This window comes from Polyergus mexicanus, unplaced genomic scaffold (genome assembly GCF_030449975.1).
Source record: "Polyergus mexicanus isolate NDT 795.1 unplaced genomic scaffold, iyPolMexi1.0 SCAF_12, whole genome shotgun sequence".
In the NCBI taxonomy this organism is placed as follows: domain Eukaryota; kingdom Metazoa; phylum Arthropoda; class Insecta; order Hymenoptera; family Formicidae; genus Polyergus; species Polyergus mexicanus.
This window is the reverse complement of record NW_027223332.1, coordinates 9,229,164-9,245,738: the sequence shown is the minus strand read 5'-3', so window position 1 is coordinate 9,245,738 and position 16,575 is coordinate 9,229,164. Positions and strand designations below refer to the sequence as shown.

The 16,575-nt window shown below is 37.0% G+C and overlaps 1 protein-coding gene across 10 annotated transcripts in view; it reads right to left on the bottom strand.

Annotated features, from left to right (window-relative positions):
* The window catches only part of Nachralpha6 (nicotinic acetylcholine receptor alpha6), a 223,693-nt gene that overhangs the window by 54,807 nt on the left and 152,311 nt on the right, over positions 1-16,575 (bottom strand). For 7 of the 10 annotated variants that reach the window (XM_070305201.1, XM_070305202.1, XM_070305205.1 and 4 more), the window contains one exon: positions 13,281-13,367. The exons of the other annotated variants lie outside the window; for them this stretch is intronic. In XM_070305201.1, the coding sequence (XP_070161302.1) occupies positions 13,281-13,367 (87 nt within the window). The remainder of the gene's footprint in view (positions 1-13,280; positions 13,368-16,575) is intronic. 10 annotated transcript variants of the gene reach the window in all.

Sequence of the window (16,575 nt, the reverse complement as noted above, 5' to 3'; positions counted from 1 at the left end):
CGAACGATGCTATTTCCTTCCTGTGCGGAAACACGATGTTACTGTCCGATTTCAATCCCGATCGAAATCGATAGCGATAAATCCGTTGAACTAGTCACCAGACATCCTATTCTCATCGGACTTCTAAGCTCTCTTTTTCAAGGCAAAAGAGATTGACTTCAATATCTTTTTTTCTTTTCAATCAGAGATCGTCTTTCTTTTCCTGCAATGTCCAATGCGGAAGTAATTTTGGATAAAATATTGGCAATATGTCACAGAAGGAGGGAGAGCGGATATAATTTCCGAGTGAATTAATTTATTTTAATAGTTATTAAATATCTACGTGTGTGCGTTACATATAAAATTTCTCTAGAAAAATATAAAAATTCTCTTGTTCACGAAGTAACATAAAAATAAAAATAAAAAACGCATATTCTCGAGAATCTAATAATTCTGTATTAAATTTTCCACGCCCACTGGAAATCTATCGAGCAACTTTGAATCAACGTATCGATATCGATTGCCGCTTTGATCAAGTGCATTAACACGGGTACATTATACACCGCTTCTCTGCGAGATGATGCAAAATCGCATACCTCCTCTGCTGATCGGTTTCCAGCCATTCCGTTCGAACGCTCGTAAATGATTAAACTACAAGACTATTCCGGCGATTAATGAAGCAGCCGCCGCCAATTAGGGCCGATCGTTCGATGGCGCACTACCGAATTGCATGTCAGATTTAACGCTCCCGTTAAAACGAAGGAATAGGGATGCATTATTCTGTAACGGCGAACGAGAGGGATACCAAATCCAGCGCGATGAAAAACGGTAATCCGTGGCCGTGTACCGAAACGTGAGTCGGGAACCGAGCGGAGATTTTGCCGATCCCGATCGTGCAATCGCCGGCGACGCGTGATCCCTCGGATTCCTATTAATTCAATTAGGCCGTCGTCGACGCTCGTAGTAACGGCACGTGGCATTCCAAGAAAAACCGCGGAAAGTAATCCGCAATTATTCTCGTAACCGGCTCACCGAGTTATATCCTATCGTCATGCCGAATGACGGAAAATATCATCTCTTCTTCTTCAAAGGTATCAATAAAATTCTTCATACTTTGAAACAAACGCGAATAAAGTTCAGCTTATCGAACAATCTAAATAAACGATCCAATCTGCAATATAATTGCGATATCGCGTTTAATTCCATGTTAATTATGCTAATTAAGCTTACTGACGTTAATTATGTTCACTCTATTATTAAATTATTTTCTGAAAATAATTTTCCCTTGTCCGACATTTTCTAAATATATACAATAACTAATGGATTTGAGTTCTGAACTTTAAAGCATCATGTTAAAGAGAGAGAGAGAGAGAGAGAGGGGGGGGGGGAGAGAGCATTTTCTATGCAGTAAAGTTTTGTTTCGCCTTAGCTACGCCTTTAGTTAAGTCAGCGTATTGCAGATAATTTGGGGTGTTCCCTGTAAACACGGGACATCGATTGAAAGCTGATCCTTCCGATGAGGATCCTATTTGCATTTAATTAGCTTGGGCCGATATGTTTCCATGGAGACGTCACTGTTCGTCCATTTTCAACCATGGACACGCACTCATTGACCATAGATAGATACATATTGATTGTCACATCAATAACTCCTGTAATCATTCAGGATGCATCGAATGATTGTCCATTGTTGCATCATTAGCCTATTTGGCAATCTAAGATGTCACGGATATATCCAATGAACATTGGCAAATCAGATCTCCTTTATTATCATCGATGCGAAATGCAATTTAGTTCAATCTCTTGATATAATATTTTTACAAAAAACTTTTATAAATTAATTTTTTTAACTAAGGGGGAACTAACTTCTTCCTTCTCTCTCGCTATCTCTTTTTCTTTCTAATCTATGTAGATAAGTTCATTTTTTTATGTTGCGAAAAATTGCGAAATTGCAAATGTATATATAACGATATAATCGCAATATCAAAGGGATATTCATTTTTTCTAAATATGTTAAATTTTTCTAATTTTTTTAAATTTTTTCTAAATTTTCTTACATATTGCATACACTCATCAAAATTGTTATTAAAATATTTGTCAAATGGCAAACTTGATGCAATGTGAGAATTCTTTGAATAAAAATTAAGGAAATGCACGCGATTCTCCCGAATTGGCTCATATTTCTCTTCTTAACACGATACACCGTAACACCGTGCCTTTTTCTTGATCCTTTCGACTCGCTCTCACGCACGCCCGATTTCAAACGGAGACACTTTTAAGCGCCACGATCATCGACAACTCGAAATCGGCCGAAGAGAATTGATCCTTCTTCCCCGCGCGCGATCGAGGATCTTCTTGGATCGAGCGGACTTACCTTACGCTTCCAGGCTGGAATGTCAAGGAAAGAAACCAAGGGTTTGGGAGAAGACGAAAGACTTGATTATATACACGTGGTGTACATGTAAGGCCCCGCAAGCTCTGTAGTCGCCCGCAGATGTGAGGGACACGTGGCCTCGTATCTCGAGTCTCTCGTTGGCGAATCGAAAGAGACGCACTCACTCGAATCAAGTGAAAAGTCATTAATTTCGGAGATGCGGAGAGGAAAAAAAGACACGTGCCGCGACTTTCTCTCTTTCTCGAGTCTTTATTTTTCATTTTTCTTGCGCGAAACGCGACAAGTAAGATATAATTTGTGTTAGTGTCGATAAAGATTAATGGACAACAATTGAATGATGCGATAATTCTTATTGGAACATATGTAGGAAAGATTGAAACCACATATATATGTAGAAGAAATGAATCTTGCGATATCCTTATTTCGGGATAATCGGGTATTCGTGAAATTATATTCAGAGTGGATGAAAATAAAAATATTAGAATATCTCTCTTCAACCACATGGATACGCATAATCAATCGTTGGTCAATCATGCGACTAATCAAAGCTTTTCATCAAGTCGCGATTATGCGACTAAACGTCTCAATTTCCGACGGGCTACATCGAATGTTTCTTAATATCATTTCTCATTTCTCTTCTCTCTCATTGTCAGCTCATCGATCAAACGGCGAATGATCGAACGACCTTCTTTGCCGTCGCTTTCGACACGTGACAAGGGGATTCCGCGAAGCTGGATTACGATACTTGCCGGGGTGTCCTCGCGAACACCTCGCGTCTTAAAAAAAAAATTGCTGATGCGAGGGATAGATGCTTTTGAGAAAGCGTTGAGCCTCGTCGTGAAAAAGTCTTGAAAAACGACGACAGATGAAATAGTTGCACGCGATCGATCAATCGATCAATCCGACGTGCCATCGATACAAACTCGTCGCACGTGAGCATTACACGTACGCGCCTTCATCACGCGATGCGGTTGGCAAGCAGCCACCATCAGTAACCATGCGGCCACTAACGCCTACGAAAACGCTTCGAGTCCGACCGCAGACCAGATTGCAGGCGAACAATTAACCGAGCCGTCCCGAATCACGAGATGGGAGGAGAAGGAGCGAATATGCGATCCTATCTCTAAATTGCAAGACGAGGCAATAGATCCGGGGGATGATCCTGGAACTGAAACTCGCTAACCCAAATTTTCATCAATAAGAACAACTGCCACGCGCGCGCGCGCGTAATTCCTATTAATCCGAGACTCTCGTGTGATTGTCGCTCTCCTATCTTGCGCCACGTGTCAAGATATTCTCCTCTATCCTCTGACTTGGCATTAATTTAATCGTGCAGGGATGAACGCATATCTGCAAAGTCGATCCAGCCGACGGCGGAAATGCCGTCTGGGAAACTACCGAGTGAGTCGAACGAACAAAGAATGGAATTCTGCCTGCTTGTGCGCGATTTACTACGTTTATCTATATTCGTACAGGCTCTTGAGGGAATCGATTATTCCGCGTTCTTGATGGACAAGTAAGCCGCGTTTCTGTTTCATCCCGAGTATATATATCTCGGAATTCCGGAATGCGAAGACACGCGATTTATGAAGAAAGAACTAACTAATGAAGCTAATTTGAAAACGAATAACGAATCGAGAGACTTATCTATCATAATGACAGATTTTTACTGGCTATTCAATCTATGCTTTGAAGAATCAAGCGTATTTGTAATTTTTCCGTTTTATATAATTTGTGATATTCTCATAAATATTAATATTTTCGAATTTAGAAGCATTTGGATATATTTAAAAAAAAAATATGTGATATATTTATGTCTCTGTCTTTTATATTCCGATTGTTTTATTTACTACAGAGAATGTAATTTAACACATGAAAGCTAAATCATGTCGGGTACAAAATGGAATGCTATTTGGGTGCCGAAGAGTTAAAAGATTTTTCATGGATTTTATTTGAATCGTGGTTTTATTGGATTTACGATTGAATTTACCATCGCATCATTGCACTTTGTTCGGCTGCGACAATGAAATTTCTGCTAATACTTTCAATAGGTCTGTCAAGGGATTTGTGTCGAGAATATCGCTTTACGATCGTACTGAATTTATAATAGTCGAAAGCCTCACTTGATATAATACACTGACAGCGTAAGATCTGCTCTTTCAGAATTAGAGTACGCGTTGATAGCAGTTCATTTTTGCATTGTTCGGTAATCAATAACCATTAATAAAATTTACCAAACACGCGAAGAATTAGCGTTTTAACAAAATAAAACATGCGTACTACTGCGCCTTTTGCATTAATTAGTGTTACTTGAAAAAATACACGTTGAGTTCTATTAATGAATAAGTAGCAAATTGACTTTCCATCTTCGTCGATCAAACTTAGTGTGTTACAAAAATATAAATATATGTTAAGAATTATTTCAATTTTTAATAAAGTTTTACATTATAGAAAAAAATTATATCAAGTTTTTAATAATACTTATAAAAACAGGATAAACACTGTATCGATAACAGCTGTTTTCATGATTTTCGTGTCCGCTCTTGTTTTTATTATTATATTTTTGTTTAAATTTCTCCTATAGAGAATTATCTATCAATATATGGACCGTTTATTTTGAAAGTGGTGTAAGTCCTTTTTTTAAAAAAATGAGATATGACGTAATTTATGCTTAATTTAGTGTAAACTTTTTGTTTATAACTAGTTAGTATTTAATATCTTAAAAAATACCAATGCTTTGTTCAATTTAAAATTGGCCGGTAAAAGAAATTGCGTAACCATTGATTATGAATGTGGTGTAAGTCCCATTTCCATCACGATGCCAGGCCTATTACATACGAAAAATATAAGGATATGCAGCAGCTATTACCTTATATACCTCCTGTGCATCATGAATATTTCAAAACACTGCCACATGAAGAGCATAAATAATTAATAATACTAATATCTTGTGTTAAGTTTAACAATATATAAATATAATTAACGTTCAAAATAAAAAATACTAATTCTATTTTATTTCTTGTTATTATTTATAAACAAAATTGGATTAATATGAAATATATTTTAAGTGATATTTGTTATTTCAAAATTGAAATTAAATGATATTTACAATTGACTAATTATGAAAGTGGTGTAAGTCCATTTGCAGCCTGGAAATATATATTATTTTAGTTAAATTCGCCTAAAAGAAATTTATATAATCAAATTACATATTGATAAATTAGTACAAACATTCCCAGACTTCACATAATCAACCTATATTTTTTAATTGTCAGATCTGCTAACATTTAATTTTCTCGAAACAAAAGAAAATGGACTTGCACCACTTTCAAAATAAACGGTCCATATAAGAGATGATTCTATTGAAAAATATTCATCATAACTGCCCGCGAGCAATAATCTTCTGCCAAAAATGTTTTATTCCAGATTTCTCGACTGCCTATTGCTCGCATCGATCGATCGTATGTACACATACATACATACATACATATATATTGTATGTTACACATATATATTCTATATATACTATATAGTGGCATATCCGATTTTTCAAAACTTTTGATGTCGTCCGTTTCCGATATATTGCGTCGAATCTCGAGATTCAATATCGTTGCTCCCAGATTCATGATGGAAATAGAAATTTGCATCATTCGCTGCGCGTGATCTCTTTTGGATCGTGCCTGGTAAATGAAACGTTCGAAATTATTCGCAATACGGATAACGTTGGTCAAGGTAGAGATGAATAGTAAATCGCGTTCTGCGACGACAACAAAAGTTTCCCGTCTCGCATTAAAATGCTCGACGATAATATCCTAATCGAAAACTTTTTCCAACAGCCACTAAATAGACAATTAACGGCGTGGAATATCGATGTATCGTAGTCTGCGATCGTTATACCCACGAATGCCGTAAAGTTTTAATTAAACGTTTCATATTTGAAGGCGCGGTAAAATACATAACTTATCCCGAAAGCAAGTCGTGTAGTTTTGTTCAAAAAAGTCCCAGCGGCGAGAACTTCGTAATCTAGAATGAAGGCTGCTAATTTGCCATGTTGCTGCGGAAGTCCGTGCATATCGCGCGCATAACGCGACCGTGACAAACTTTTAATAAAAAAAGCAGAGTTATTAATAAAAAATATATCTCTTAATGGATTGTAAGTAAGAAAAATATATGTGTATAAGTAACGAAATTTTATAAAATGTCAAACTTTGACTCGACTACTTTACTTGAGTGCATTCTTACGGACTTTAATCTACCCTTCCAAACTTTAATCTTAACTAGACAAATTTCTCGACGAATTTGGGATACGGATCTTTTCTAGATTTTAATAATGAACGTAAAAAAGAATTAAAATCGAGAGTTTCGAAACATTATATATGATACATTTATCGCGATGAACAAAAGGATACTCGTTGAATGCATATTCTTTCGCGACAAATTCCCTTGCAGTTACATACTCTTTCCAAAGATTCTTCCCGGCGCGTGTCGGATTAAATAGAAACAATTATGCGTTGAGCGATTTCAAGGTACGCCGTAGCGATAAAAATTCCAGCAGCCTTTGTAAAATTCGGTTCTCGAGATAGACGTAACTTATAGTTCGCGCGAGATATCGGTATATCGGAAGGCGATGAAAGGTGTATCTATAAGCCGCGCATATTAGTGATGCAATAGCTGCTCGCACACTTCGACGTGGCTGACGGGCCTGCTTTTCCTCGTCGACTATTCCACGCGATAGCCCATGCGCTCTTGCATAAATTTGCATAGCGCGCGGCGATGAACGACGACGCGACGCTCCGAGATGGCACGTTATGTAGCACAAAGCGGACCCGGTTCGTCGGCCGCGCGTATCGGCTTCCCGTCTCGCGTTATTTTCTTGTCATCGTTACGGATTATTTCGCCGATTTAAGCCGAAATTGCGTATCGCCCCGAGCGAAACGGACAAAACTGAAATTGCTGAAGCTGTCGAGCCGATTTCGCCAATGCCTCGATTAACGCTATAAGAACGATTTATTAAATTTCCTTAGAGCTACTCTGTCAAGCGTAACTCGCAGCTAAATTCAACGTGAAATAATCATAGATTGAGATTTTAAGAAAAGCTTCAAGAGAACGGCTCCTTGCTATTCATTTGAAAATAAATGAGACAGTTAAATTATGATCGAAATTAATTAACGAAATTTGTCTTAAGACATACGTTTGAGTCTTATATTCAGTATTCAACGCGCAGTTTTACGATAGCCATTCGCGATTGTCATATTGGATAAATGCCATTCGGGATCAAACAGACATATTTGGTGCCAAATATAGAATGTGAAAATAAGCATAATGGAAAGAAATGATATAACGTTGGAAACATGACCGGTGGTTTTGTCGCACGTTTGTATAATAATTAAATACCCAGCCATAAATATATAGCAGGGTAAATGGAGTAATTAAAAGCCCATTTAAAATCTGAATATTTACCGCAATAATCATTTTCTTGGAGAAATACTTTTGGTTAACATCAGCGAGAAATTTCATCTCCTTTATGTTAAAACGCGAAAAAAATTTAAATTCTCGGAATGAGGAATTGTTTAAAGAATTGCAAAGCAATAATTTTGACGCCACTTGTGTAAATATCGTGCAATTTCTCGGATTGTCACCGCGTTGAAAAATCGTTCCACGGTTTATTCGCGACACAGGATTTCTCAATTCCAACGACTTTAAAGCGTTTAAATGAAATTTGCGAATTGCGTTTGTGCGATTATATTTACGGCAATCGGCGTTCGCTGATCGATATTAGAGGCCGCATTCGTCCGACAATTTCGCGAGTTATACAATACGTTTCCGATAATCAGAAATTCACAAATAAGCGCGCGGTATCGCAATAATTAAAAATGTTTCGTTTCGCCTCGAGTTGGAGAAACTCCTATTGCGCTCTGTCTCGATTTGCGAGAATATCAGCTTACACAACAAGCATTTATTCACTACATTTCGATTTATTACAGATATGCATCGCGAATTCTCAGTCGACATCGCACTTCATCGGCGCAAATGAGAGCGCGTTTACGAATTGGCAGGTTTTTATCGAAAAATTTCCAAAAAAAAAAAAAAAAGAGAAGACATCGCACGACTCAATGCCATATTTCGCGAACGTTGAGCATTAATCGCGCGAGAAAATATCATAAAGAGAGAGAGAGAGAGAGAGAGAGAAAATCACGAAATTATTCATCTGTCAATTTCGGAGCAGTTACAGAACGCCTCTATCGATGGTGCGAACGGACGATTCAAATGACGAGATCATTCAGTCGATGGAAAACGATTGAAATTGTTTCGAGACATTGCCTTGATTTATCTCCGCCTGAGGGGAATTCTACGTTACAAAGGATATATAAAGGGTGAAAAAAAAATTTACGTCTCGTCAAATGAAAAATATTGTATGACACGCGAACAAAACTCATGGCGCTTAAAATTAAGCAGAATTGGACGATTAAAAAAAATTAATGTAAAGTGTGCTAAATGGGAAATAATAATATAAAAATTTTTATGTTTAGTTATAAATACTCTTCAACCGCGATATCTTTTTCTCCATGACTTTTATTCGCGGAGAAAGATCCAAAATTTGTTAACGCAAGGCATATTTTTTCAATTTAAAAATCTAAGCACTTTAATTATATAGGAAAATATATATTTGATTGTTATCTCGATAATAAATAATATTCGATGATGTTTGATCGGCTAAAGATGGAAAATCAAAATTACTAACGTTAATTGGGTTAACAATCCGGCACCTTTGCCGAATTATCTTAATTGCATAATTCATCGAGAAGCTATCAGAAGCGACTTTATGCGAGCAAGCATGTAATTAGCAGCTCGTGCTACCAAGTGTGCTGCTTCATGCTAAATTAGCGATTTCATTCAACCACCTCCGATTCACGGAAGTAACTTTCCTTCCTGTACGTGAAAGGGAGAATGTAGTCTTCTATTCTTGTGAAGCGCGACGAGAAGAAACGATTAATCGGTAGATTTCAATAATCATGATGACGGTGCAGAAAGTTTTTTATTGGACGGATTGTCAAGATACATATTGCCACTTTGTTACAGCGCTAATTCTTCCAAATATGTCGCTTATCACGAAACGAAAGAATCAGCTACGAGCAATCAAAACGTTCACTGAACGCTCATTAGAAGCTAATTACTTCGCGCTACTAGACTTCGCTAATTAAGAGATGCCAGAAGAACTTTCTGGTTTTCGATGATCGTTCTATCCTTTTTCTTTTCTTTCTTTCACTCTCTCTTTCTCTGTTGCTTTATGGACTGAAAGAAATTACTAGCTACGCAATGTAATTCTCTGTAATACTGTTGGACGTTGAAGGGGTTGGAACAGCAGTGAAATAGCCCATCAAATGGATCTGTAAAAGGGCGAGAAAGGGCACTTCGTGGATACGAAATAGAGCTTAAAAGGAATTTGCGTTCAGCGCCGCTCTCATGGGAGTTTGTTTTAAGATGCATCGCACGACGCGTTTATCTCAGCCACGGACTTTAATTAAACTTTCTTTCCCAAAGGAGAAGGGAAAGTATTATAGGGACAATCCTCACCGTGTGTATGTGCGTGAGAATACTCCTTTTTTTTCCCCTCTTCTTCTTCCTTTTATTAAACAACAGAAGGAACCAGCTTTTGGAAATCGATGGGTTTTCTCCTGCGCATCGCGCATCGTCGCGTGGAATAACGTTTATTATACGTAGTTTGTTGCGCCAACTCTAATTAGACCAAAGTGCGCTTAATCAAATTTTCCCTTTCTTATTATAGTTTGAACGATGATGTAGAGAAAGAGATGGTGGAAAGTTCTCGTTATAACTAGAATTAAACCAAGTTAATTAATCGAGATAGTAAAAAGTTAATAGAATTATAACAGCTAAAGATATATTGCCTTCGTGTAACTCGTTTTTAGGTGATCCTTAGATAAAAAACATTTCAAAAATCGCAAATCACGAATTCTGAAGTTACCGTGATCGTTGATTTCAACTCGCGCCTCTTCCGAATCTCACTTGTTCGCGGTAATCTAGGACGCCGTGTGTAGTAACGCGATTAAAATGTGAAAGTGCTTTAATTCAACCTATGCGTTGAATATGAAAAGTGCACTTTTCGCATCGTACTAGATATATCCACCGCTTGCATTCGATGGTAACGAATCCCTAAAAGTATTAATCCAACGTGATTTCTTTGGCTTCTATCGTTCGTATCTGAGTTGATTCTCATTTTTGCAATCTCTTTTTTAAACGAGGTAACAGTTGATTATCCTTACGCCGGACGATCATCAGGATTATACGTTTTGTTAATACTCGATTTGCTTTATCGCGAGATTTATGTAAATGTTAAAAAACGCTTGTTTGACTTCCAAATTCGCAAAGATTAAACTACAAAATTTTAAGCTTATAATATTGATTACTATATATCAAGCTTTTTTACATCACAATGGGTCTTTTATTAGGTAAAAAAATATGTTACGACAATTACATCGATTGTTTGACGATTTTATGGGCGGTTGACACGCTGTTTATCGAGGGAGAATACTAAACAGGCTCATATAGGTAGATATATGTGTGCAGGACATTTATATGGAAAACATTATGCAACAGTATATAGGCTCTACGAGGGAAATCTCAAAGCTTAGGATGTCGTAATCGTAAAAAAGAAATCGAAAAACAAATTCGTTGTACATGAGTATCCGAGGAAACAAAACGCATTCGGGACACGTCGCAGAAATTAAACCAACTAATTCGGTACGGCAAGAAACAAAGATGTGAGCTAGGCAATCAAGCGTTTTATGTAAATATAGCATCAACGAGCTGCTTGAGCTACCGGCTTGAGCTCTGTTCTAAAATTCTGTTTAGTTTCTGTCATAACTGTAGAGATTAATTTTAACGATCATGTACTATAGCGTTTTCACGTATAAATATAATTTGTAATCTATTTTATCATCTCATGCTGATATCGCAACGGAATGTACATAATTCAGCTTGTTCGTCAGATTTTATTTTCGACGTTCACATCTTTACTGCTTGCTATTTCGACATAACGATTACCATCGATGTACACAAGTATAAAAATAAAATTATACATAAAAGAGTTCCAAGGAGTCCCTGTCCACGAATGAGTCATCTTTCGCGAATGAGCGGGCTAACTATATATTTACGAGTGTAATTGAATAGCGAGCAGATCGTCGGCATCTTGTATAAAAATATTCGCGTCTGATGTTGCTTCAATTTTATGACGTCACCGAACAATCCGCTCAGAGAACACTTTAATTGCGACAATTTAAATATCGTGACGCGAATGCAATCTGCTTATGTCTTTAAAAATATTTCCTGACGAAGGAAAACGTTCACGACACAAAGGAGTGTACTGTCTCCTCTCTCTTTCTACTAAATTCTCTTTAAATCGAACGATCCACTTAAAATAGCAATTGCAACATTTCTAATGTGTGTTTTACTCGTCGAAAACGCATTTTCGTTTTTTCTTATTCGGCGAGAAAAATACAAGGAACATTTTACGGCGAGATAAGACGTAGACATCTTTTTTTCGCTACTCCGGATCTGCTTAAACAAAAGGTATTGTTTTCTTTCTATTAAAAGTTGGACGCAGCAATCTCGGTGAGTATAAGCGAGGAATTCAATTTGACGAGTTTAACGCGCGAGGAATCTGGACGGAGATCAATTTTTCGCGATGTTCTTCACTTCTTTTCCCGGCGAGAGATAGCAAGCCTGTACCGCTAAAATGCGATAAACCGATGGTAGGATTTGAAAGCTCTTAGCGTTGATCCGCGCGATCCTTTGCGACATTCTCGGCATCCTATACGAACGCGACATATACTCCGGAATTGCCGTGATAGGAAGTCGTTTCCTTCGTCTGATACCCCCCCCCCCCTCTCTCTCTCTCTCTTCCTCCTCCCAGGAACAACTGTCCCGCCGTGTCGAAAATAAAGCAAGATTGTGACTCGTCATGGCGAAATTTTAACAACCTTTTGCCAGACAAATAATTTTGCGAAAAAATGGGAGAATTAATGATTCCAATTTTTTTTCATCCGGTTTCACGACAGAAGCTATCTATTCGCGCAGATAATGTACGATTTTAGAAAATTATTCGTAACTCTGGATCGAAAGGAAATTAAGGATAGAGTAGAATACTGGATAATAAGTCCTAGGAGAGGAGAAAAGAGGGAATTATCGATTCCCGGGAAACGTATAATCCTGATTTTCGCGCGGTGACCTCCTTATTCCTCCACCACGTATTTAATTCGAGCCGGAGCAATCCTTTTGAGCGGTAGGTCGCCCGAACACGCCAGCCCTTTCGAGAAACGATTGAGTTGCCCTTTTCGGCGTGTTTCGATTCACGAATTCGCTTTCAAGCGCTCATTATCCGAACGATAAGACAGATTCACTTGTCATCGTCGCTCGATTTTCCACCTTTACTGGTCTGGTTACTTCGTCGTAGGTTTTCTAAGAATTGCGCAAAAAACAGGCGAAGGTACGTTTATGGGGCGCGCCATTGCATCATCTTTATTATCAAATAATTAATTAAAGTTTCGAAATTTGCATAATCCTACTTTGAAATTATACATAATAATCCTCGAACTAAGTACCATCTTGGTAACTCGATGGTACTTGGTATAATTTAGATAGAGAAATTAATTTAATAATGTGTACATTTTTTTTTCTCATTTCATTTAATATTACTATATAAATATGAACGTTGCATGATGCGTATCGTCAATACGCGTAATGCTGAATAATTACCGCTATTGTGTCAGATGATCGTGGCGCACCCCCTTCTTCACGGATATATACACATATGAATGTATGTACAGACATTGTAAAAACATGTTTGTGTGCTAGATGCGAGTTATCGTTGTTTGACAATCATAGGTACCTATTAAAGGGACAGCGTCCGAAGTCGTCGGCATGCTTTCTGCCACGAGGTTCAGGAAAACTGTCAGCGACAGCAGAATGGTCACTCCTGAACAGGTCCAAAAAAATTAAACATCGTTAAACTGCGTTGCAACGCGCCGGTTTAACGTCAATCTCGCGGATTTAGGGCACCTACATTAAGCTTACAACATTTGCTATATTGCTGACACTCCCTTCTTTTCCCTCAAAAACTAAGAGAGATCAGGATAAAATCGCACGAGTATTTTCGACTTTTCCGAATAACGTAGATCAACGCAAATCGCATCGTGTTCGAAGATCGTTCAAACTTCTGAGTTTTCCTTATCGGAAATATCCTGTTTGTAGCAGATTCTGATTCAAATGATCGTAATTATGATTTGCCGATTGATAGCGTCGATTTATAGGACTAACTTGGATGCGATCTTTAGACCGATTTTATGAAATTGCGTCTTTTCAATCGTGAAAAAATATATAATTTCGATGATTCGAGAGAGAGATTTATAGGATTAATAATATTCCTATGACTCCTAAATTTTTCTGATAATTAGTCATCGCTTTCTCTCATAATACCGATTTTATATTGTTTTCTAATTTTATATATAATAAGCCTTATGTATGTTTGTGTCTTTCTAAACTTTTAAGAGCTGAAAGATTCACATACAATATAATGAGAGAAAAATGAAGATAATTTGCCGCAGCAACATAGAATGATTTATGAATTCTCGCTTATTGCAACGAGAGATCAATGATGTTTCGATTGCTTCGAAACACTCGGGAAGACATATCTACGATGATTAAGCTCGCATGATTAAGAGCGGACGACCGCGAATAATCGATTGCCGAATCTTGTTCATGTAGTTTCTATTAGCCCCCGCCAGGATTTCCAAGGATAGCCGGCAAAGTTCGAAGCACGTAACGAACGCTGCGCATGGGTATGCTATGTTGCTGAGGAGCCGCAACATTAGGTGAGACTTGGACGAACCTGCCTGAGTCGCCGATAACACCATTACTGCGTAACAGCCTTCAAAGTGACCAGGGAAATTTGATTATCTTACTCCTCCCCTCGAGAATCAGAAACTTTTGCGAACCGATTGACAATCCTTGCCGAAACGGACGGTGTGACCGCAAGCGATTGGAGTGTGCAAGTTCTAAATTGTCATACAAATTTGTTGAGAGCTGACGAACTCGATTAAGAATCAAATGTCATAAATGAATACTAATTGAGGCTATTACTCTGTGCAGGAAATAGTATAAGGGTAAAAATGCAAATGCAATGCTTGATTTTTGCATTTTCATTCATTAATAAAACTTTTTAATTAGTTTGAAAATGAGATACATAAAATATCTTAGAATTAGCGAAGTGTGTGGATACAATTATGCTTTATAGTCTTTGATAACAGTTTTTATTAACGAAGAAAGTTTTAGAGCTATGTCTTCTTCAAAAATAACATTCCTTGTATATACTATTATATACTAATATTAATGTATTAATTATAATGTAAAATTTTTCATCATTTTATTGTTACAGTATAATTGAAGATAATTTATCCGTTTTACATTTACATGAATCATTATACATTAGTGCCATTTGCTTTCGTAATAATTGGTAGAGCCAACTTTTAATTTTTCATGGACAAAATCAACAAATCGTAATGCCGTGTATTAACCTTTTAAATTTTGAGCATTATGATGACTCTCAAAGGTGCAAAGGGATTTGACAATGAGTCATTAAGCTTGTGATACATGTATATATAATGTAATTAAATAACTTGAAACTGTGAAGCGCAAGTGGATTTACTATGTCGATGAATTGTCGTCGCCATTAAATCGCTCGCGGACCCAGAAGGTACGAAACGTGACGCGTCCGTTGATGCTTCGGGAACAAAGTAATCTCGTCATAAATAACGCGATAATAGACAAAAAAGTTAATTAATAAGAAATGCGTATAAACACCTGAGTCTCGAGCAATTGCCATGTAATTATTTACGTCAAATTTAATTGCGTTTGCCGATTTCATTTGATTTGTAGAAAAACAATATATTGATTTTCAGGACATAATGAAAAGAATATGAAAAGATATTCCTCAAAATGTATTCAGTTATCAAAGAATATCAAATATCAAAGAATTGTAATATATTTATATTATATCATCGTTTCTCTCGAAATCGAGGAATGATACGTTAACGATGTTAAGAACCTTTAAGATTGACTTTTTCTTCACATTTCTTCGCGCTTTAATCCATTTAAGAATTTAAATGAGATTTTACATGTGAATCGAATGAGAACGTCGTAACCCCGGGAGATCGACGAGCGTAAACCGCGACAAGGTGCATTCGTGGCGGGTGGCAAACCACCAATATCAACGGGGATTGTCGGTCAGCGGGTGTGGAAGGTGTGGAACTTGAGGGAGGGTAACCAATTAATTCCTTGCTATTAGACCCAAGTATTTGCTGGAATGCCGAGGTGCATGCGATCGATATTTTTTCAAGATTACGTCCGAGACTTACACGAATTGCTTGGAATATAATATCGTACTTTCTCACACATATAAGAGATTATTATTATTCAAAAAATATGAAGAGATTTTTGTTAACAGAAAATATAGAAATGATAATAATAATGAAACGTGAAATAAATTATTGCTGTATCTTTACAATTTTACAATTTTTCTTCTTTGACGATATAATTTGTTATCAAAGGCGTTGAATCTTAATTTCCTTTTATTGTAGATTTATATAATCGATTGATAGCATTTGATTTTTGAAGCGTTTTGTTATTTAAAAAGAAGAGAGATTATCGAATCTTATTTCATACATTTATTACTGCGGGAAAAAAATTCTTTTTAGCTCTGCTGATAATGCACTCTTATTTATTTTATATGCCAAAGAAATTCTTACTAAATCAACTACAGTGAGTCACGGCCATCATATATTATTGCGAAATAGTGTGTGTGTATAATGTTTGGTTACGAATATTCATTCGTGCAGACGCAAGGAAAATAAGGCAGTGTGCCAAGATCCTCCTAGTCGATATTTCGAGTAAGAAAGACAATGATAAATTTTTGACAAGACTCAAATAAGTAGACTCGAGCACTTTGTAGCTGGCACGGTGCGACAATTTTTTATTATCGTAGTCCCTGCCGTTGTATTCAGCGTGTCTCATTGCCTTTAAATACGAGAAATGCCGAGGAGAAGTTAACGTATATTTTTCGAAAAAAATATGGACGTTTAATTAAACGTTCGTTAATTACTCATTATTTACGTACTTCCTAAATATTT